The 23,746-nt window shown below is 34.9% G+C and overlaps 1 protein-coding gene across 1 annotated transcript in view; it reads right to left on the reverse strand.

The window, feature by feature from the left end:
• The window catches only part of LRP1B (LDL receptor related protein 1B), a 336,264-nt gene that overhangs the window by 180,690 nt on the left and 131,828 nt on the right, over positions 1 to 23,746 (reverse strand). Inside the window, exons 11-20 of the mRNA XM_088521814.1 lie at positions 23,447 to 23,627; positions 20,121 to 20,340; positions 19,034 to 19,223; positions 18,058 to 18,180; positions 16,305 to 16,445; positions 11,818 to 11,943; positions 10,262 to 10,378; positions 5,834 to 5,914; positions 4,454 to 4,621; positions 3,216 to 3,398 (exon numbers count right to left, since the gene is read on the reverse strand). Of these exons, the coding sequence (XP_088377940.1) occupies positions 3,216 to 3,398; positions 4,454 to 4,621; positions 5,834 to 5,914; positions 10,262 to 10,378; positions 11,818 to 11,943; positions 16,305 to 16,445; positions 18,058 to 18,180; positions 19,034 to 19,223; positions 20,121 to 20,340; positions 23,447 to 23,627 (1,530 nt within the window). The remainder of the gene's footprint in view (positions 1 to 3,215; positions 3,399 to 4,453; positions 4,622 to 5,833; positions 5,915 to 10,261; positions 10,379 to 11,817; positions 11,944 to 16,304; positions 16,446 to 18,057; positions 18,181 to 19,033; positions 19,224 to 20,120; positions 20,341 to 23,446; positions 23,628 to 23,746) is intronic.

Consider the following 23,746-nt stretch of genomic DNA (forward strand, 5'->3'; position numbering starts at 1 on the left):
TTCTTCTTTTAAATCTTTTATACATACAGGTGTTTGCAGAAGAAATCTGTTTCACTACCTTTCTCTTAATGAATATTCATTGATAATAAAAGATTCACCTTCCACCACGATATTTATGACATGTTCTTAGGTTGAACTTATTTACGAGGAATTAATCTTTGCCAAAAGTGATGGACTTAATGAAGTATTTTATGATTCTCTTGCAAAAAATATTTCAAATTCACTGAAGTATTTTTATTTTCCTGTCCCTTAATGATACACATTTCTAGTTGCCTCTATCTACAGTTAGAGTTCCTAATCTGTAAAATAGTTAGTTCCTAATCTATAAAATGGACCCAATGCCATTCTACTAAAATGAAGTGTTCTAATCTGATACAGTTACCAAAATAAAACAGCTGTATTTACTGATTCCCTGTAATCAATAATCTTGCTTGTTTTATAGAACACTTGCATTTTATGCTAACAAACTATTTTGTTTCAACAACACTATTATTTCTGATATGACCCCAACTTCTGACCAATATCCTTCCATTCACCGTTGAACTCCTTACTGCTTCCCATACCAGAGTTCTTAGTTAATCTTCTCATCTCATCAGAATCCATAATCTCCTTCCCTAACAATCTTCTCAGGCCTCACAGAATCTGTAGATTAGTTCTACCAATGTTCTCATGAGTATATAAGATTGAGCTGACATACATACCTGAGTTCATTTGGGAGAACAGAATCAGAATTTAAAATAGTAAATTGAACAAAGGCTCTCTAATCTAAAGTAAAAGCAGGAAATAAATGGCCAGAAGCAGCCAGGTGATCTCAATCAGTTTACTTACTGCACCTGATATCCCTTTGCTACTGAAAGATCTAGTTTACTGTTTATCATATAACAAAAAAACAAAAGTGTAAAGTTCTTGCAAAGAAATGTCATTCCAAGATCTTTTGACAGGAGTGCTCTGCAGTATTTGGGCTGACTTGATACCATAGTTTAGCACTGTGCAGTTCAAGTGAGACCAGTGAAAATGATAAAGTACAAGTATGACAGGACTCTTTCAACATATGAAAGATTTTTATAGTGGTAGAAAGATGAAGAGAAACCAATTAAACTTGCAGCAAAGATTCAAACAACGTATAAGTAAAAAATATAGAACTGTATCAGAGGCAAATTGCTGGAACACCATCTGCATGACCTGCAACTACTACTACTTTGGATATTCTTAGGAGCATACAGCGACAGAACTGGTTACAATTTCTTGAAGCCAGTTCTACTCCCAGTAAAAAAAGCATGTTTGGCCAAAGGCTGAGAAATGCATCAGGACACTCACACCTGTGGCACTGTGATGGATTTAAATAGAAACAACAAAACCATATGCAGTAAGAGAAGATCCTGCAGTTACTGTTTGAAGCTATAAAAAAGCAGGCAAAAAATGGGCAGAGACATTTCACTTTTGCTGTTCTACTCAACTGTCTTTCCTCCAAAACACATTAGCTTTTTCACCTTCTCCCATGCACATGTTCCTGTGCAGAACTACCATAATTTGTGCCAGAAAATCAGAGATTTCCATCTTAAGATACCACCACCAAGCAGCACAGAAGCAGCGGACTTGCCAGCCTCTCTTAAACTGAACAAGTTTCAAAGATGTGGAAGGCTGGAAGTTATTTCCTCAGGATAATCCATAGAGAAAATAACATTCATTTTGAAATCTGAGAGAACCACAGCAGAAAGTATTTCTCATAATTAGTACCCTTTTACTTCATATTACTCATATGGAATTAAGCTCAAAGGTAACCTAACTAAAAAGTTGATTTTGCCAGTTTCTGTTTCAACACATTGCCAACAAGCCTCCTCCAGAAAAAGTTTTGCTCATTCTAGAGCTGAGGGAAGGACAAAAAAGGAAGAAAGTTACTGATAGAATAGCTGTGTTGTTTCCAAAACTAACTGCTCCACACAATCAGCAAATATAACTGCATTTTCACCTAAGTCAAAGCTATATATCCCTTGATTTTAGCAGTTGCCAAGATGCTTGATGAAAGCAAGTTTTGTTGTTTACGCATTTACATTTGACAGCCAAATATTCACGCTTCATTCTTCATAATGTCAACCCAGTGAGATATTGCTAACTTTGTGCATCACTGTGTACATGGTATATAAATACACAACAGGGAAGTATAGCCTGAGACTTGAGCCGCTGAGGCACTAGAAAAAGGATAGTATCATGAAAGACTATTTCTTGTGTCAGGCTCCCTATTTCATTAGTAATCCCTTTTAACTTTAAGAATACTTCTAACTTTGCCTTTTAACTATAAGAATAAAAAAGGAGTGTTTTAATTGTGTTCTTATCCACAATTCTGTATTTCATATTTATTTCTTTAGACATTATGATTAAGAGCTCAGTAGCAGCAAGCTTTAAAATATTTCTAAAACATGCTAAAATAGTTCATGTGCTAAAAAATTAACTCTGTACATGCGTATATGGTAGATCTGAATGAAGTACCTTAGTGTATCTGTACTCATTTACGAACACTTTTGGACAGAATTAACATAACTAGACCGAAACATTAAAAAATGCAGAGCTTTTACATTGGCCTAGAATGTGTTTGTTTTTTTTTTTTTAACTCTGCTAATAGCAACTAACATACTGACATTACTGGTTTTATTAGAAACTAATTTATTTTTTTAAAAAACATATTTTATCCAAAATATTTCATTAAAGTTTAAAACTAATTCCAAAAAGATCAATACAATGATGACCTCATAGAATGAGTCCCTCAACTGGGCTCTCTCTTAAGGAAACATTTTGCAAAATATGCTCATGCAAACACTAGTTAAATTATAGGCTCTTCAGATCTTTTCCATCAAGTATACTTGGAAAAAAATGAGTTTAAGCTTTCTTGGAAAGTGTGTTTTTCTTCTGTCGTAGTTTGAATTCTACCAAGTCTTCTAACTAATTGCTTCATGTCATTTCAATCAGCTAACTTTCAGTGTCCTAGATGGAAAATTGCAGAAAAGCCATAGATTTTGTGTGATGTGTCAGCAAACAGGTTAGGCAAAGTATATTAGTACTCTTTTCTAATAAGAATACAGCCACTAACTACACCTCAGTAATATTAAAAAACTAAATAATATATTAAAATAGTAATTTATGACTAAAATCATATATACATACACACATGCAAAAGAATAAAAACATAAGCAGAACATATCTGCACAGGCATACTGTACCTGTACTCTTGCAGGAGAACTTTGTTTTTTCATCGCACACCCGTATAGTTCCATTACAGCCTTTTTCATCGCTACCATCTTCACAGTCCTTCTCTCCATCACAGCGCCACAGCTCGGGAACACAGCTGCCATCAGGACCGCACTGAAATTCCTTCCCATTGCATCTTCCGGGAGACAGAGTTTCTTAGAGAAAATAAGAATTACATCAAGGAACTTGCTCGGGAGTTTTCTCTCTGTCAGATCTGCAGTGGCATAGATGTATACATGTAGTTCTCTAGCCTCACATATTCTAAGTTAAAGACAGGATGAGTAGGAACTGGAGCCTATATGCTGGCCCAAGGGACCCTTAGGTCAACAGAATTTAGGGGGTTCTTAGGCCATTCATGTAATACACTCTCACCTGCTCCAGCTTCTCATCCCTTCTCCTTTCTGACCAAAGTGAAAGCTACAGGTGGCACTCACTCACCCTTCCTAACTCATGATTTCAACACAAGCTCCAGAGAAGCTCCCTCTTACCCTGCTCACTCCTGTCTCTCCCACTTCACCACCGGCTCAAAGCAAATACCACATTCTTACAGAGCTGTAAGACAAGATGAATGTGGGGGTGTAAGGAAGACCAAGGCTGAGGGAATTTTGCTGGTGCTGTGGAAGCCCTTCCTCCCAGCTTCAAGATACATTTGTCTCCTCTCCTTCTCCCGCTTTTCCAACAATACTCCATCTCCTACTTCATAAAACATGAAAGGTGTCAAAGAGTGCTTCTGTTTGGCAGAAATCAGAATAGGACTCCTCTACTCCAGGTTCCATAAGAGTTCTGAACCCCTACACCTGCAAGGCTCATGATGTCACAGCACTGACAGACAATCCGCAGCCTTTCTAAACTCCACAGCAACCAAAATAAATTCGGCGCAGCTACAGAATCAGCCTTCAAAGTTCTGAAGAACAAGAATTATGCAATTTAAATTACTCATCGTATACTTGATATTCTTATCTATTTTCAAGACAATGTCCTTTTCAGTTAGCTCTTGCCCCCACTTTGCTAGAAAAACTGGAACCTGGTTCCTTTATTTACTGATGGAAGATCCAGGGATGCTCTAAGGAGTGCACATTTTAAAAGGCATTTACTGACCTTTACATATTTTCCATTCCAAATTTTACCGACGTTAAAAGAGTTTTCTCTTTTCCACTGACTGAAGAATGCATTCATAATGAAATACTAAAATACCAGAAAAATAACTGACCTTCCTCAGTGCAGTTTGTTTTGGTTTCGTCACTGTAGTCTCCACAGTCGTTGTCACCGTCACATGCCCAGTGACCTGGGATACATCTGCCACTATGACATCTGAACTGATTGGCAGAGCACGAGTGAATGCAGCCTAATTCATCACTCCCATCGCCACAGTCATCATCTGTGAATATTATTTATATGAATATTGTTTTAAAAGTTTAAAAGTCAAAAAGATTGAATAAAATATCTCAGGACAAACATGGTATTGTTGAAAAGGCTAAAGAAAAATAATGTGCAGTAAATGGAAGAGCATTTTTTTCAATTAATTTATTGTTATTTCCACTAACTTATAATAATATTACTTGTAACATAATTTCTTAACCTTAACAATAGCACTTGATTCTCTGTCCTTTTGGGTAGCCCAACTCCTTATTCTCTAACAGATGAGGGGAAACAATAGAAGGCTGTGGATTTTCTTCTCTTCTTCAGTCATCTGTGACTATACAGGGAAAATATAGTGGCTATTTTTTAGTCCAAACTTCATATAACCCAAAACGAAAACCTGATGCCAGAGTATTTTTGCAACAGTAGTACAAATGCTTCCATGCGTAAGTTACGTAAATTAAACTTGCATTAAGTTAAAAAGAAATAAGTGTGGAATATAATTTTTCATTACTTTAATGTAGTAGTCATTAAAACAATCTTAAGGCAATTCCCGTAATTTGATTACGATTGCCAAGGAATATGTTAGATATACACTAAAGGGTTGCCTTGTTGTCAGCAAGCATATTGTGATAGTTTGGAGAATCTCTGTTTACAGCTATAAATTCCTGTCACTGTCATAAAATTATAGTAATATTGAATGCCATAGTTGATGCAGAAGCAACTCTGTGTTATTAGGACTGGCATGGCATTCCTCCCACACACAAACCCTGGGGAAACAGTAATATGAATAGCTGTCATTCAAATATGCACTCTTTAAGACAAAAGAAGCATCTAAACTATGAAGTTCTCTTCCCCTCCAGCACTGAGGGATGCTGTTTGAGCAGAACTTGCCCACAAACAACAACAAACACAATGTGTTCTCAAAGGAACAGTTTTATTTTCTAAAAGTAGAAAATAATTTCATAGATAATCATTTCTTTTGTAAACAAACATTACCTTGTACTTCATTCTACAGAACATACCATTTCCATTTCCAATGCATCATTCCTCATGTGCAGCCTCAATTTTGCAACTTTAAAAATTAGGTATGCAATTTAAAACTTTTTTAGTTTGGCCCATTACAAGCCAAACCAATAATATCAGTCTCAAAAGAAAAAAAGAAATATCAAATCAATATTTACCTAATATTTACCCTATTAGTGTCAGATCTCAAACAGTTGGTACTTGCCTGAATCACAAAGCCACTTGCTGCTAATGCATCTTCCGTTTTTGCATATGAACTGAGTTAATGGCTCACAGGTTGGAAACTCTGTGAAAGTATTCAAAAGAAATACAGTAAATTGATACATGTATTATCTTTAGTCACCCTCCTATATGCATAAATTATACCAAAAAGAAGTATTGCAGCAAGCAGTCACACCTGCCAAAGACTTAATTGGAGACAGACATAAAAGGGTAAATACAAATCCAAACCATGTCCTTTATGAATCTGGGTTGCTGAAATGCATGGTCTGTATCACATGATATTATGTTTGAAATGATGCATAATCCTGGCAGCCACACAGATTAGAGCAGGTCTCCCAACGAGCAATAGCTCATGGTGTTTTCCTGTCTACAGAGTGTTTTGGCATTGTTGTTTCAAAGTCAACATAAAGCCAAATTTCACAGAGTTTGAGACTTGGCCTGTGTCATTCAGCAATAAAGGGTTTTTTTTTTCCCTCAAACTTCTAAAACATGACACATAAATACAACTTTTTCTTATGACAAACACACATTTTCCTTATGACAAGTACTGAAATACTTAGTCAATGAACTTCTGTACTTGCATTTGCTGCTTCTTGTGGCCTTTTGTGCAGAAAGTATTTTACGATAATAGTTCTAGAGCTACTGTTTTTTTAAGGAAAATCAGGGAAATGCTTTGGCATAAAACACACACATAAAAAAACAGACCAGCTGCATCAAATGGTAGAATTTATAGCTCACCAAGAACAGTGTAAAGCCAAAGTGATTATCCTTCTGCTTCAGCAGATGAAAAGAGTGGGAAGAAAACTAGTAATTTTTCTCGGGAGAAGACATTGCAGTGACAATCAGAAATTTCTCCTGAGTCAAGTAACACAGGTCAGCAAATGAGATGGTATTTAGTTATACATATGCCTTATGTGTTTTAAGCAACAATTAAAGCTATTTTTAATTTGGCCTTTCAGTTGTTCATTATTTTTTTTTACAAATCAATTTTAACTCACGTATTACACCTATTTTTTCTCCTTTTTCATATATGAACAATTTCATGACTTTATTTTCTTTATGCTCATCTGTATATGCAAGACCTGCATAAAGAGACAGAAACTAATTAAAATGAATTGTGATGTACTATTGCTATGACAATGTTTTACTTGGAAGTTACTTTAGATCAAAAGCACATCATCTGTTTCACCTTCATAGAGACATCCTGATGTTAAATTCTGTCTTTTTTCCTTATCCTTTGCTGTCCACATTTTCTGAGTTACTTTGCACCTTGGCAATTTCAACTTTGCTTTTATTGATTTGCACTAGCGCAAAAGACTCAGTTTTCAGTGACCCTGATTAATTCCTCCCTTTCTAAATTTTCTTCAGGGATTCTGTCCTGTCATCTTCATAGGACAGTCAATCTATTACACAAGCAGTCAGTCTCACAGCTAAGATTTTACAGTTTTGTGACATTCATGCATGTGTGCATATGTGTTCAAGGTTTCCCATTAACCCTGTGCAATCTCCTATGCTGGCCATAGGCCATCGGGCAGTAGGCCAGCAACTAGACATAATGTGAGAGAAGAATTCCACAAGAAACCGTAAGACAGGTAATCCTAATTATGGACAGCAGAAATAATTAAGCCAGGTTTCTGCATCTTCTTGCACACATTCACCTTCTCATGTTTCTCAGCCAGCCACAGAATTCCCAGAGAGCTCTGCAGTGTCTCTGTTTGCTTCTCTATCACTCTACACCTACGTCCTGGAGCACAGACCCAATATCCCCCCGCCTACCTCCTCCCTGCTCCTTCCCTATTTCACGACAGAGATGCAGGTCCTGACGCTGATTCAGAGCCACCCCTGCACTGACGACCTAATTCATGCTGATTACCAGACAGATAAAATAAGACAGGGGACTCTCGAGCTCAGTGAAGTCTCTCCACTAGTGTGGAACCCCTAACGTGGGTTCTCTCCACTATCCAGTTGTCCTGTAAAACCTCCATTTCTTTGAGACTTATTTTGTCCTTTGGTTATTTAGTGTAATGGCATGACAGAGAGAACTGATAGATAGATGGGCATGATCATAAATCCTGTTTCCTTTAGAAAAGTCAGAGAAAATATAGAGGGTTTATTCTCAGCTCTCCTTCAGAATTGCTATGCTTCTGAACAAATGTGTTTTTATCTTTAAGAAATAGCATGAGCACTGAAATACTGGCATCAGCCTTCTGGTCCTGCTCCCTACAGCTGAACACAGGCAGAAGTATATGTAAGCTTTTGAATCAATAGAAAGAGCCAAAGTTATTTACAGCTGAAGACTGGTTCAGGCAAAAATGAAGGATTTATAAAGCTAACAAAAAATAAATCCTGATTTTATTATTTTAAAAACCACTGAATACAAATAGAATTATAAACTGTTTCACAGAACAGTCATGGATAGCTAAATATTTTTGTTAGTAACAATGCCATTAGCATGCTCTAGTGAGTACCAAATCAGGAGGCAGATTAAATAGAGTAAATATTAGACATTCTGTATATCCAGAGTGCTGGAGAATAAAACAATATTATAACATAATACATCATATGTAGTCTGTCCAAACTGAAATACAATCATCAGTTAAAATAAATGCTGATTGGAAGACCCCAAAGAAAATTCAACATCTGCTCACAGGATACCATAAAAAATACAAATTACAAAGATGGCACTGAGATCTATAAATTGATAAGTTATCCAAGGAACACAAAGGGCAACTAGTCAGATAAACTATTATCATACACAGAAAATTGCATTTTTGGAGATTTTAAAGTAAAGCACAGTACTGGGACCACCTGCTGAATCCCTGTATATAAATGGCAACAAGGGTTATTTGATTGGGAGCACAGCAATAGAAATCTACCTTAATGATATTCTCATTTTCATTCATAAAAGATGTCGACATTTTGATTTTTGTCAAGTGTCATCTATTCTGAAGTAATTGATCAGAGTTGTCTAAATCAATGGGGAAAGAAGAAAATAATGAGAAAGAAGAATGGTGAAAGCAGGTGAATACTTCAGGAAGTGTAACTATTTGCACTTAGAAATCCTGAAGGATTCGGAGGATCCTTGAAGGTCCTTATAAAAGAAGGAGATGCTGAAAATTACATATAGCTTTAAAAAGTAACACTACACACTGCTTTATACAGGTTCCCTCGTAGCCAGGGTGCTGCAGACTTATGTTTAGAATGAGTTTAGAATCACAGGACATCATGATTTCAGCCTGTGGCTTCCATTTGCCTATTTACTTTCTACGTGGTTCATCTTCACTTTCCACAGAAAGGACTTCACGGCTATTAATATTTTGCAGAACAATTGTTCTCAGCAACAGATGTCTAAGAAAAAAAGGCTTACAGCAGTAACAAGTTTCCAGAAAAGCAAATAAAGTAACATTTTGTATTGAATACATTGCTTCCCACAGTTTGATTTCAGTTTGATCTTTAATAGTGAATCAAGTTAAAATATCACCTGTAGGTTCAACTGCTAAGTATCCTAACAAATACCGTTCATATTTTAACTTCGGTAGGTAACAAGCTCTCATCCCCTGCCTACACGACTGATACTAAAATACTCAGTCCACCTTCTTTGTGAAAAAGTCTTGAAAAGTCATTTCACAAATAAAACCTCTTACACGGCAGCACACTTACTAACTCATATTAATGTTTTACTTGCCATTTCTTTGACTTCCTGATTTATATTAGTAAATCAAATAGTATCCTAAATACTATCCCGTAAACAAGAAACACCTTAATACAGTATTGTGTAGGCAGTTCACTAGTATCCTTCCTCTCAGACTCACAACATTTATTTGTGACTTTCCAAACAGATGAAAGCAGTCATGCTGACTTATAAAAACCTAAATTGCTTAGAACCAGCTGATTTCGAGTGCATCGCTCTTTGTGATATCTATGTAATGCAGCAATCAGCAGAGATGCCCATAAAAATATCTTGAACTATTACCAAGAATAACTCAATTTTCTGCAAAATACCATCACCAAATATCCTTCTGTTTAGACACGAAGCAGTCTGATTTTATTGACATCCAGAATATGCTGAGGGGACACATACCAAAAGTTATGTGGCTGAGACAGAGATCAATTTATTAGGAATGACAGGATTTGATAATTGGGGTTGTTAATCAGTAGAAATGTTAAGCTGATTGAATTGCACATTTGGTGCAAATTTGGCATTGATGGAATAGGTAGATTTTGTTTTGCATTTATTTATTAATGAAATCCATCTGCCATTTCAGAAAGAACATTATCCATTTATATAAGAAGAAAAAAACCTCTCACACTTCTCTGTGTCAGTTCACATAGAAGAGAGCACCCTATACATGTTTGTCCTTTTATACAGTAATTGCACTTTCTTTTTCCAGGAGGCAATTTATGTACTTACCACAGGAAGTCATTTCATCTGTTTCATCACCACAGTCATTCTCCCTGTCACACAGCCATGATGTTGGAATACAGCGTCCATTCCCGCAAGAAAACTGGTCAGCCTGACATGTTCTTGCTGTCAAGACAAAACACTCCAAAAATGCAAGGGAAGTGGACTAAATCTGTTAGGTCACTCAGTGCATGTCTGTACACAGAAGCTCTAAGTCCAGAGGGTGTCTGCTGGCCTGGCTACTCATTACAGCTAACCTGACAGCATCGGCCACTTCCTCTGATTTCAGAAAAAAATGAAGTTATCTACAGGACTGTGCCCTAGTCTTCTATTTTACAATTCTTAATTATTTATTTAGCAAATTCGTTTATCAGTTGTACATACAATCATACAAAATCAGGTGATGAAAGAGCATTCGTGCTTGATAAAATTATAATAACGCTACTGCTGAAGTAAACAAAATTCATGGCATAAAAATACCCAGGCTACAACAGGAATCTTAACTCACTCTTTTCTGTGTAACTTGCATTTTGTAACAAACAATCTAATGACCTTCACATTTAGAAATAAAAGATTAGCGTATGAGTGCAATGTGTCTGGTCACCCTGTTCTTGGAATTTTTCCATTTGAAAGTATCTTGTAACTATTCATTAAAGTAAAGGATAGATGGTCTTTCTTCTGAAGAAATAAAGACCAGCAAAAGAAATTATGCTATGAAACCACAAATCATTTTAGAAGCTAATGAGTTGTAAAATTTGAATAAAAATCTACCTGACATAAAGCCGACACTACTTAAAGTTGTTTTATTCAAGATGTCAGCCCATAAGTGCAAGGTCAGAGACACAGATTTTGATTGTAAATTTAAGCTTTTGAAGTTTGTCTATTCATATGTGAGTTCCCCAATTAAATATATACATATATAAAAAAAGAATATATCAGAAATTCCAGCAATATTTAAGTTTGTGTATCAGCTTGTATATCTCATGTATGAGGCATTTAATGACTGTTTAGCATAGTCTACTGACCAGCCTTAAATATCAATTCCCCACAAGCAAAGAACAGATTTGGAACTCCTGGATTTATCATAGTGGAATTAGCAAACTATATTGGTCTTGAAATTTCCTTAAACCCAATATACAACCAATAAATTACAAACACAAAACAATTTCCAATGTACTAAGGGGAAATTGAATAAATAATTATACTTTTGTCAGCATAAGATAAAATTTACTACTGAGATGACACTCTTCACAGCATGCTTACAAACAAAATTCTAACTGCTAATAACGATTTAGCAGGGACAACTCTGTACCCAAGCAGTGCTTTGACAGTCAAAACATACGGATAGATTAAGTGCTAAATTAATTCAGAAAGCACAGTCAAGCACAGGGCTTAAGTAAAATGGAATTTGCATTCCAGCCTTCGTGGCAAGAAAATATGAATTAGTTTAAAGTGGCAATAATCAGATTACTAGCAGCAGACTTGTTCAGTTCAGTTCAAAGCACACTTGAATTGTTTATTGAACTGAAGTTAGAGAAGTATGCACAGTCAAATAAAGTTTTTACCTGCACAGGTTTTATTTGATTCATCTTCATTATTGCCGCAGTCATTAGCTCCATCACAAAGCCATCTCTTGGGAATGCAGCGATTATTCTGGCACTTGAATTGGTCAGCAGGACAACTATGATTGACTGAGGGGATAGGAGGGGAAAAACAAACAAAAAAGCAAACAAACAAAAGATTTTCCTTAGGAAATAATCAGAGAAAAGCAGCTGAAAATAATATATTGAATGTATTTCCATGTGATGATTAGTCTTTACTGATAATATATATGTGTTTCACCAGTAGTTATAATTACCATGACAGAGAAATCATTCACCAAACCAGTCTTAAAGGACAGGATAAAATATGTAGCAGGACTTTACAAGTATGGATTAAAAGATGTCTGAAAGACATAGAGAAAGCTCCAGTTCCCAAAGTTTCAACTAAATGTAAGGTTTCACCCTATGTGTTTCACATATATTATAGATCAAACTCTTAAGTTTAGCATCGAGTTATACCAGTTAATACTAGCTGAAAATAAAATCATAACCATCCAACAACTTTGTTTTGGTTTGCGTTTTTTGAACAACAGAAATGGAGATTTACGGCTCAAAACTTCAGAGGAAAAATATTGCATATAAACGATATGCTCGTTTAGTCCTAATAAATCACGTAAACTAATATTTCAATTGTTCATTTCAACATCATTAATTCTGTAACTCTGTAACTCAGAATGCAGATGTCTCGAGCTAGCTGCTTGCTTAGACAAGATGTAGGTTCATGTGTATATGTGTGCTTTTAAACGTATACAAAAAATCTTTCAGCATAGGAACTATCATAATTTAAGAGTGTTCACCATTTAGTACCTATGTATCCCCATGCTACCTAGTATCTATTTAATTATTACCAACAGTATGTTTATTCATATCAGCAGTAAATCACTCTAAATGTGATTATAACAAAGCAACACTGACCAGCAACAGACTACTTTTCCATTAGTATTAAACTGAAGTGAAGAAAATACTAAAGATTTTGGTCAAGTATACAAAAAATTCTTCTTTTATATATCACATGTTCAGTAGCTTGTGTAATACAACAAAAGCTTTCTTAGAGAACAGCAGGCTATCTACCTAACTCCATTTCATCCACTTTATGGATTTATTAAAAAAAATCACTTAGTTTAAAAGGTGGAAATGCTTTTTCAACCCACTAGCATTTATTTGGTGTGAGAAAGATGCGCAGCTCCAGTCCACAGGGCCTGGAACAAGTTTGTCTAATCAAAATCACTGACGGCTCCGTTGCTAGAAGTTGTACCCTCTTCCATGGCAGTTTTCTATGCACAGTGTTTCATGATTCATCTTTCCTAAATTCATTAAATGAGACATAGATTCACCAAATAGTTCTAAAACTTTGATTAAGATGTAACTACAAGGTTGCACATGTTTGTTTCATACTTGGTCCTTTCTCCAATTAATTTTCTTTAGTGTACTTTAATTCAAATCCTACTCTGCGATAGGTTAGGCTAGGAGTGTGTTGTTTTTTCCACAAGAAAAAACAAAAACACTGGAACTGAAAAGCTGAAAATGAGATTTGAGGTTAGAAGATTTTTTAAAAATTAACAGAGATATGTGTAAAAACGCAAACGTTGTTGGATCCGTCATTTGCTATCAAGTCTACATTTCTCTTCTGTATAAATAAAATACATATAAAAAAAATCCTTGAATTCATATATATAAATTGATAGTAATTTAGCCATAGAGATAAAGCAACATGAACAAAAATATTGCAGATAGCAATAGAAAGGCTATTTTACAATAGATTTAAAATAAATATAAATCCTTACTGAATTGCAAATGAAGATGACTTAACATGACCTCTCGTGAATCATTGCATTAATCAGCTTCTAGCAGTCACCATACAATTACTAATTAATGCCAAATAAAAAACAGTATGTCTCCATTTACTCCTGAATCTAATTGCATAGAACAAGACTACAAGTATACATCAAGGCTATCTTTAACTTTAATAAGTTAGAATTAACCAAATTATTTATTTAAACCATATATTCTACTTAAATATGTTAATTTCTGAGTAACCTATACATAGATGAAGAATGCATCTTTTCCTCAGCAGAAATAACTAGCTGTTCCTGAAGGAAATTTGTTATTCTACTTGTCAATTAAGTTAGACTATTTTTAACTTTTTGCACAGATGTAAAATTTGTACTGGTACTGACAAGAGAGTCTACAGAACTGTGGGCTAACAAGATTTTTCAGACACCTTTTCATTTAAAAATAAAGAAGCAAATCTTTACTAACATAATTTTTTTTTAACTACTCAAGATAATAAGACCATATTGATCTGAACTACCCGAAGGCCTGACCAAAACTCAAAATTTGATCCCAGTGGTTGTATCTTTGGAGTGTTAAGTATCTGAATACTCAGAATGACAGGTAGAAAGATATTTTCAGCATGTACACAGAATGCATATTTGATTTCCATTCATTCAAAACCATGCCACTTTATATATGTTTATTAGCAGGAAATATATGCATGAGAAAAGGAAGGCAGAATTTTTAAAGGGGGGGAAAAAAAAGAGATAAATATTAGTATTGGTATGAATCAGAATGTGGGTGTGTAAGCACAAAGAAACACGTAAGTGCCATGGGTGATGGCACTCATGGCACTCCCAGCACATTTATATGCAGCTTCTAAAAAATCCAGATCAGGAAAGTAAAGGACAGTCTAAAACAAGGTTATACAAAGCGCAGACTGAAGTCATAGAGTGTTGACACCGAGAAGATAAAAAGCAGGCTTGGTACTGCAAGACATCCAAATAAAGTGACAGAAGACAATCAGCATCAGATCCGGAAGGGCAAGAGAAGAAACATTCAAGCATGAGCATATGGTTCAGCAAGCTAAATTTAGAAAGACCCAGAAAAACAGAACGAGGGTTCAATTGTCAGCATCGCTTGTCCTCCACATCACTTGCAAATAATACTGGAGAATGATACTCGAATTTGAAAATGTGTGCGAGTGAAATCAGTTCTGGTTTAAAAGAAAAACGACCTTCCCCTCATATAGAGTCTAGCATTAAAATCTATTATGCGAGTAGAGTGTTGCTGCTAAAACACTGCTATTTCCTTAAAAAAGCCATTATTTTTCTAAATATAAGATGAAGTAAACAGATAAACAAGATAAAATAACAAAGGGATTAGAGATACAGGTTGCTAAGTGCTCAACCAAAATGTTATATGGCAATGAACAAAGAACTGCAGAATTTGTATGTTTCTAAAACTGTGCATATTAATTTCAATGACCATAGATACCTCTGTTGTTAAGTTAGCATGAAAATTTAGGTTGCAAAGGTGACAGTGCAACACACTGTCAAACACAGTGAGAAAATGCTCAAAAGTGGACAGGCTACCTCATAAACAATCTTTTCCAGTTGTACAAAATACAACTCACTGAAAACGAAATGCTGAAGAAAAATATATGAATTGCAAACAGAAAAAAAAATCAAGAATATTTACCAGAGATAACACAAGCATTTACTCACAGCATGCATTCAAGTTTGCCTAAAATACATATAATTCAGGTAACATTAAGTCCTCCAGGTCTGGCAGAAAATGCTTGAATTTATATGGAAGTATTTTCTACAGACAATAACAAGGCACTGTAAGTTACTGTGTTTTTAGTCAAACTTTAATAATCTGGGTTGTTTAACTTATGAGAGTGTCAGTTAAATGATACCGTGTTTCCAAGGCACCTTAAGAGACCCTAAGGAGACAAGCAGTGCATTACTAGCATTGTGTCAGATTCATTTCCACCAACAGAAGACATGCAGATATTGTCTTTCTGAAAAACAGTTTAGGATTTTTGAGAGGCAAATCACCTTCTCTGCAAACCTATCTGGTCCCACATACCACCTCTACAAAAGAGAAAAAAAACGAGTGAAACTTTAAGGCATCTTTGGATCTTGCACTCTATTTTCTTGGACTGTCTTTAAGATGTCAATGCCAACAATCAAAGAAGTATTTAATAACATTATGCTCAGTAATTGTCTGTTGTGCAGCTAAATCTATTGTCTTCATTTTGCAAGCAATAACATTGTCACTGTGCAGGTGACACCAAATTACAGGACTAGTTGCTACACATGAGAACACAGCTGCCATTCAGAGGGACCTAGACAGGCTGGAGGAATTGGAATCTTAGGAAATTCAACAAGAACAAAGGAAAATAATCCCCATGATACAGGAAGGTGCTGGCTCTGCGGAAAAGGACCCAGGGGTCTTGGTTGAGAGGAAGCTGAACAAGGGCCAACAGTGTGCGCTGGCAGGAAAGAAGGCCGGCAGTACCCCTGTTGGGTGACTAGCACATGAATTTTCTCCAGATTATTTCTTTTGTCTGACTTCACTCAGACTTAATATCTAACATAGACTTCGATTATCAGAATCACCATTTTAAAAACAAATTATGAGTTATGGTTTAAAAGGTAAAGAGTACATACAGCAAGCATCTGCATGTTCGTCACTGCCATCCAGACAGTCGTCGTCTCCATCACAGCGCCAGCGATCCTGGATGCAGCGCTTGTTGTTACACTGAAACTGCTCAGGTTTGCACAGCTGTGGTAGCACTTCCCCAGGTTTAACTAAGAAAAACATCCAAGAAGCCCAAATGTTTTATCAGTTTGATAGACACAAAATGTAATATTACATTAACAGATGCAAATTCTTTTGCTATCAATCTTCTGAATACCTTGTGGTAAACTTCTTATATTTAAAGTAATTCTATCTGTAGCAGCACGCACATCCAAGTGTATCGTTAAGGGAATGTATTTTTAATAAAACTCAAATCAGAATGCCACTCAAAATGTTGTTTAAACTCATGCTCAGACAGCAAACACTAGAAACGTTAGTTTAAAGTAATTGTAATAGCTCGTTGACAAAGAATGGAAAACATTTTTACAGACATAAACCAAATTCTGATGTTAGTTAAAGAGCCAGGAAATGATTGCTGCAAAGTTGATTCCTGGATCCAAGTAACAACTCATAACCACCTTGATTATGCACTGGTACAGATTCAGAAGAAGAGAAAGGATTCAATCTACTCAGGTAGATTTAAATAGCAAGGTACAAGTTCATAGATAAATCCAGGCAGATACATTCCTCAACACAACATTCATAATGTTTCATGTGCAAATACAACCCATCAGTCTATAACCCCATCAGGAAGAGCAAAGTCTTTGGAAAAAGCTGAGCATTGAAGAGGGTTGGGAAAGTGCAGGAAACATGCTTCATTCAGATCTGAAAATATCTAACCTAGTTTCCTAATGCTTACCAGCACAAAGTCCACTTTCCAGAATTCTATGCTAAAAATAAATAGGTGTCTTTGGTAGCTGTGACAGATCTGCAAGGTGTGCATTTGGGTAAAGCTCTCCACGATTGTGAAGTCAATAATGCTCAACACATTATGAAATAATCCTTTCACTTTACTCAGCACTCTGACAGCTATAGCTGGACACTGATCCAAGCATCCAAGAAGATACTTGTTACGTTATGATACTTGTTATGTTAACTTGATATCCAAATTTTAGACATGGCACTGAAGAAACATGTGAATCAATGAGAATAAATTATAAATATGAAGTCTAAATATTTAGAAAGTTACCCATATTAAATATATTTTCTGGTGAGTTATTATTTTTAATTGAAACATCTCACATTTTGTTATGAACACAAAGAACTTTTACCTGTGTTTCAATGAAGACATGAAGGAAGAGATGTGAGAAAGTAAATGCAAGATTTAAATAATCTATGTCAGGAGTATATATAAGAATATCTGTTTGACATGTTTTATGAACAATTTCAGCACAAGCACTTGCTATGCCAGATTTCTATTTAAAATATTTAATCCATGTAGTCCATGTAGTATTCTGAAACCAGTTAATATGGGTTTTTTGACATATCTGATATTCTATAAAATACAAATGAGTCCTGTGATGTATTTCAATGTTTTATAGTATCAGACATCATGAAATGTTTTCCAATGCATTTCCATTCTCAATACTATATACTTAACATTTTGTCTTTTTAAAATCTTTACTACATTTACCAATATGTCTTCAACAAGAAAATTTATTCAAAGAATAGTTGTTTCTCCTACAGAACTGCCTCGAGCAGGATTCTTTTTTTGTTTTATTTCAGATCTAACTTTATCCCTTAAAAGTAATACCAATCTCGATATTCATTACAAAGTCTTACTCATGCAGGTTGTGCTGTTTTCCTCCAAAAGCTGATTATCAGCACAGGCACAAACTCTGCCTCCAGGAATGGCTAAACAAAGAGCGCTGCAGCCTCCATTATTAACACGACAAGCATTATCACCTGTAAAAGTGAAAGAACAACTTTAAAACCAACACACATAAAAGGGCAGAGGCATAAACAAGACACTATCCAAATGTGAGGGTGAAGACACTGAAAATGCAGCTAAACGTTATGTACAGGAACAAAGTTATCTGTGAATATGTTCTCTAAATCTTAAAAAACCACTATTTTAATAAACTGTCCGTTTCAGCTGAGCAAAGCATATATTAGAGTTGTATCTATAATAAGTGACATTCCTACAAATGGTGACTTTTACTTTGTTTTTATTTCACATACGACACTAAATATAACAATACTGCCATCACCTAACCATCTCAAATTTCGTATAAGAATTGGAAATTGTTCTACATGTGCAAAATGATAACCTAATAGGCCTGATGGTTGAGATCTGACTCTGCATAAGAGCAGCAGGTACTCTCAGCAGAGCAAGTTGCATGGTGCTAATGAATACTTCAGATAGTGAAGAAAAGTACAAAAAGGGAAAGACAGGCAGTATCTATGATCTTTCTTGAGAAAAGGTAAATTCAATATTATCTTTTATGTACATAAGCCAGTGCATACATATACTATCTGTTGTATCTTATACTTTCTCAATATCTCTTTCTCACACAAGGAAAGTGGTAATAAAGATAGTGTAAACACACATAAAAATGCAATTCGGTATAATATTATTACAATTCATATTTAATAAGTATGATCAACTTCAATATCAATAGACAGAAGCCCTGAAAAGCATCTTTGTCATACTAAAATCCATACATTTTTTCAGATAGTATTCTCAAAAATATAGGCAAAATTGAGATATAATATCCTTTTTAAATAGACCTTTGGAGAAAGGATATCTTCTTAATACCTTGCTGCTTACGTGGATCATAAATCTGGAGCCCAAACAAAGGTGGTCTCTCACTTCTCAGCAGTGTCACATTCCTTGTAAGCAGATCCAACTGGAAAATAGACCCATTCATATAATCTGTCCAGTAAATATAGTTGCCATGATGCGAAAGTCCAAATGGGTGATTCAAATCTTTTCCATTGTAGACTACCTGCAATTAGTGTTAAATGAGTATTGTCGAGTTAAAGTGATTATTAATTTTTAGTACTGTGCATTTCAAAAAGCATGAAATAGGGGAAAAAAAACTGAGAGAAGTACTTGTCTCTAAACATGCAGACTTCAAGCAATAAAAGCAAAGAAAGATTGGAAAATTATGTTATTTACCACCATCAATAGCTTCAGAACATCTTATATATTCGTATTAAGTGGCCCTTGTCAGATTACGCACAGGATGCTAATAACTATGCAAGCGTTATGTTCAGTAAATATCTACCTTTTTTTCCTAGGGATGGGGAAGGATGTTTAAATAAATTTACATATCCCTCTCCCTCAAAAAAAAAAAAAAAAAAAAAAAAAAAAAGTGCAGTTTCTGTAAAAGCAGACTAGCTCTTAGAGCAAGCTAGGAAAGCCATCGCTAACAACTAAAACAGTATCTCTCTTCATTATTGCCTGGACTTTGCTGAGTGCTTCCCCGCTGCACATCACAACCCGCGCTCAAAGACTGCCTTGAGGTTCACAGGAAGCACCTAAACAGTTAAGCTAATAAAGGCTCTTTGTGGCAGAACCAAAGGAATGTGTTAAGTTTCTTTCTATGCTTTGTAGCTTGGTGGCTCAGACAAAATGCAACTCATTGACACACGAGAAAAACATTTAGAAAATAGCAACAAAAACCCTTTGTCAGTCTCTAAAGTCAAGATAAAAATTTTAACCTATACCATGTTCTCCTGAGGGAAATTTTAATATATACTATGTTCTCTTTTCAACGAGGTGACACTGGACATGCAGTGGGTTACTCAGCCTTTAAAAAAATGTAAAAGTATTTTTAACATAACACAATGAAGTTCAGAGAAAGAGCGTGCCTGTGGCAAAACAGCAGTCTTTCTTTTACCTTTCTGTCAGTTCCATTCAAAAAAATCCTTTCAATGTGATCATAATAGGCATCACACCAGTATAATACATTGGCATTACAGTCCAGAGTTAGACCATTTGGCCACAGCATCTTTGATGTTACAAATATCTGCCGATTGTTGCCATCCATCCATGCCTTCTCAATTCTTCCCACGCTGTCATCTATTTCATCTTCTTCCCAGTCTGTCCAATACATCCAGCTAGGAAATTATAAAAATGAGCATTTAGGTAGCACTTTAACCACATGAGTTACATCCTAAGCCTGTAAGAAATTTTGCAGTCCACAAGTACAACTCTTTTTTGCATGTTTCTTTCCACTGCTGTTTTAAAAATGGATTGCTCTTTGTAACATGAGAAAAATACTTTTTTTGTTAAATGTCCTTTCAGTAGCACTTGTTAACTGTAACTTGTTAACTAACTCTTTTTTGCATGTTTCTTTCCACTGCTATTTTAAAAATGGATTGCTGTTTGTAACATGAGAAAAATACTTTTTTTGTTAAATGTCCTTTCAGTAGCGCTCAGTATAGATGTAATGAATTATATGAATACCAAATGGGTTAACTGACATGAGAAGTGAACAAATTATTCAAATTATTCTTGCTTAATCGTAACAAAATTATGATTTTTTTTTTCTTTTTAAACTAACAACTATTGACTTTGTCCCAGATTTCAAACTTGTAACTGGTATTTTTTTGGCTGAGTCTAATTTTCCTTTACGATGCAAATCTGTTTTTTTTATTATACTTAGTACCAAAACAGCTTCAATTCATGAATTAATTGCACTCCAGTTTAATAACTACAAGTTGACCTTGACATTCTGAAAACTTCACATCCCATTTGTGAGTTGCAAAGCAGCCAAATTACTCAAAAATTATTATGTGCAGAATGTGCCTTACAAAAATATTTAGAAAGAGAAATATCTAGAGAAAATACTCGAAAAACAACTAGTAGGCAGTTTTGGCATATCACATGCATGAGTTTTATGGTACACAGTGGAACAGTGTATATAACTCCACATTTCTTCTACTGTTTCTTTCCTTTTTTAATGAATTTGATTTTAAGCTCTTATTACAAAATTTGCTGGTGACAACTGTGATTCCAGTGATTTAAAATACACAATTCTAACTTACAAGAAAACTGAAAGTGGCAAACATGCTAGGTTCACGTGATGCACAGCAACATGAACATGTTAAAAATATCTAACTATGGAAAAGGGTTATTTACTTTTAAGCCCAAACCTAGAATTTGGAATTTTAAGCCTTCAATAAAAAAAAACATCATATGGATCTTAAACATGTTATTCTTCTTATGAATATTAAAGGTGGCTTAAATCATGGCTTAACTGGAATTTGCATGTCTTTGATTTCACTGGATTTATACTTCTAAAATTCTACAAACTTTCTGATATAAATTGTCTTATCTTTATCCATTTAACCTGTCTGTACAAGTGAAGTATGGGAATTTTAATTCTAAGAGTCCGCAAATTTCTCCAAAGAATATGAAATGCTTCAGTGAAAAATATGTTTGCTATCACATCCATCCAGATTAGAACATGGTCATATAAATGATGCCAAACCTGCTGGTCAAGAATTTTATTCAGTACACTTTTATATATAACCATTATTTGATCAATTTGATTTTTATACAACACATTATAGCATACAAAGAAAAGATTGCATTATTACTACACAGGTCTACAGATATGCACATGCAGCATTTGTTTCTTTTTAAATCTCTTTCAAGTCATATCATTTTTTCTTCATCTTTGTAGATATACATTAAGAACGTCAAGCAGTTTTCCATCCATGAAATTTATGCACTTCATTGTATGGTTGACTCAAAAAAAATCTGGGTTTAATCACAAAGTTAGAAAACTTATTGCTTCTATAAATGCAAGCAAAGACCCAGGTCAGTATGCTACTTATTTTATTGGAATTAAGAATATGTTTTACAAATATTTACATGATTTTTATAGAGCAATTAAGGAGCTTTTTTTCCATTAATTTTTTGTCTATCCTTGTTCTAGGTACCAGGTTGTTTGTTAAAATATGCTTAAACTAATGAACATTAACATTAATATGTTTTAATTGTATCTCAGAAGGCATTTAGTGTTTCTACACTGGTTATATCTCAAGACTAATATTTTCTAAACATAATTAAAATGGCATAATAAATGCTCTCCTAGAGGTAAAGCTTCCATGAGTAGTATAACCATGAAGGAAATACTTTATGAGAAAAGTGTTTTATATAACAATCTTTTTCAGAAAATATATCTTTATAAACTTTTTATGCTGCATGTTTGCTGAGCTGAAAAAATTAACAGAATAATTGTAGGTATGGCTATGGTTTGTGGTCTGATTTTACATTCCTGTTGTCCAACCTTATAATTAAGCCTTTCCACTTTCACTTCCATTCCTCAAAGGACAGATTCAAAAGTGAAAAGCTGAGAGTATGAATACAGCAAAAACACTAATCATCAGTCCAGCCATACTAGAATTACCTACCTATGCCTTCTGGTAATAATTCCCTGAAGAAACAGATACCAGTGAATTTTTAGACCTACCGTAGTTGCACCAGACTAATATCATATTCTTATTATGTAGCCTATCACAATTAATTATGTGAGAAATGAAAAGGAACTGTCTTGTTTAGATTTTGCAAACTAAAGTGTACAAGTGCATCTTTATAATTATCTTGAGAAATAGAGCATTATGGAGAGAGAAATAACAGGGAACACTGTAAAGTTTACAGTTAACATTAAACATTTTAACATAGAAATAGGAACGGGGCTGATTTGTCTTTTGCTGTAACAAACTGCGCATCACATTCAAATTAACGTGACACAGATCAGTATCTTGGCATACTCATTATGATTTCAGGAAGAATATTGGTTTATAGAATTACAGATAGACTTCTACTTGGACCTAAACATCCAGGCCAAGCAAAATTAAATCCTGTATTTATTTATAGTATAAAAACATGCATAGTGTGTTGATGTCTTCTCCAAAATAACCACCAATATGACAAGAGGAAATGGCCTCAAGTTGTGTCAGGAAAGATTCTGGTTAGATACTAGGATAAATTTCTACGTGGAAAGAGTAGTCAAGCATTGGAACAGGTTGCCCAGGGAAATGGTGGAGTCCCCATCCCTGGCAGTGTTCAAAATATGTGCAGATGAGGTGCTTAGGGACAAGCATAGCTGTGATGGGTTTACGGTTGGACTTGATGATCTTAAGGTCTTTTCCTACCATAATGATTCTACGATGAGAGAAAAAAAAAAAAAAAAAAAAAAAAACTACTTCATACCCATTGACAGGATCAACAACAATTCCTCTTGGATGGGACATGTCTCCCTCCAACAACGTTTTTCGACTTTGAGTGGCCTTTTCCAACCTGGCGACAGTGATCGTTTTCCTGTGGCCATCATTTGTCCAGTACAGGTTATTTCCAATCCAATCCACTGCTATGCCTTCCACATTATCAAGGTCTGTTAAAAAAGAACAAAAGGAAAAAAAAAAAAAAAAAAGACAGTAAGAAGAGATTATGTTCATGTTGCAACACTACTCTTTAGTGTCAACAACGGAGAATGTGAGGCAAGTATAGCTA

Source organism: Tinamus guttatus, unplaced genomic scaffold, assembly GCF_059628265.1.
Source record: "Tinamus guttatus ecotype Peru unplaced genomic scaffold, ASM5962826v1 Tinamus_guttatus_pri_ptg000133l, whole genome shotgun sequence".
In the NCBI taxonomy this organism is placed as follows: domain Eukaryota; kingdom Metazoa; phylum Chordata; class Aves; order Tinamiformes; family Tinamidae; genus Tinamus; species Tinamus guttatus.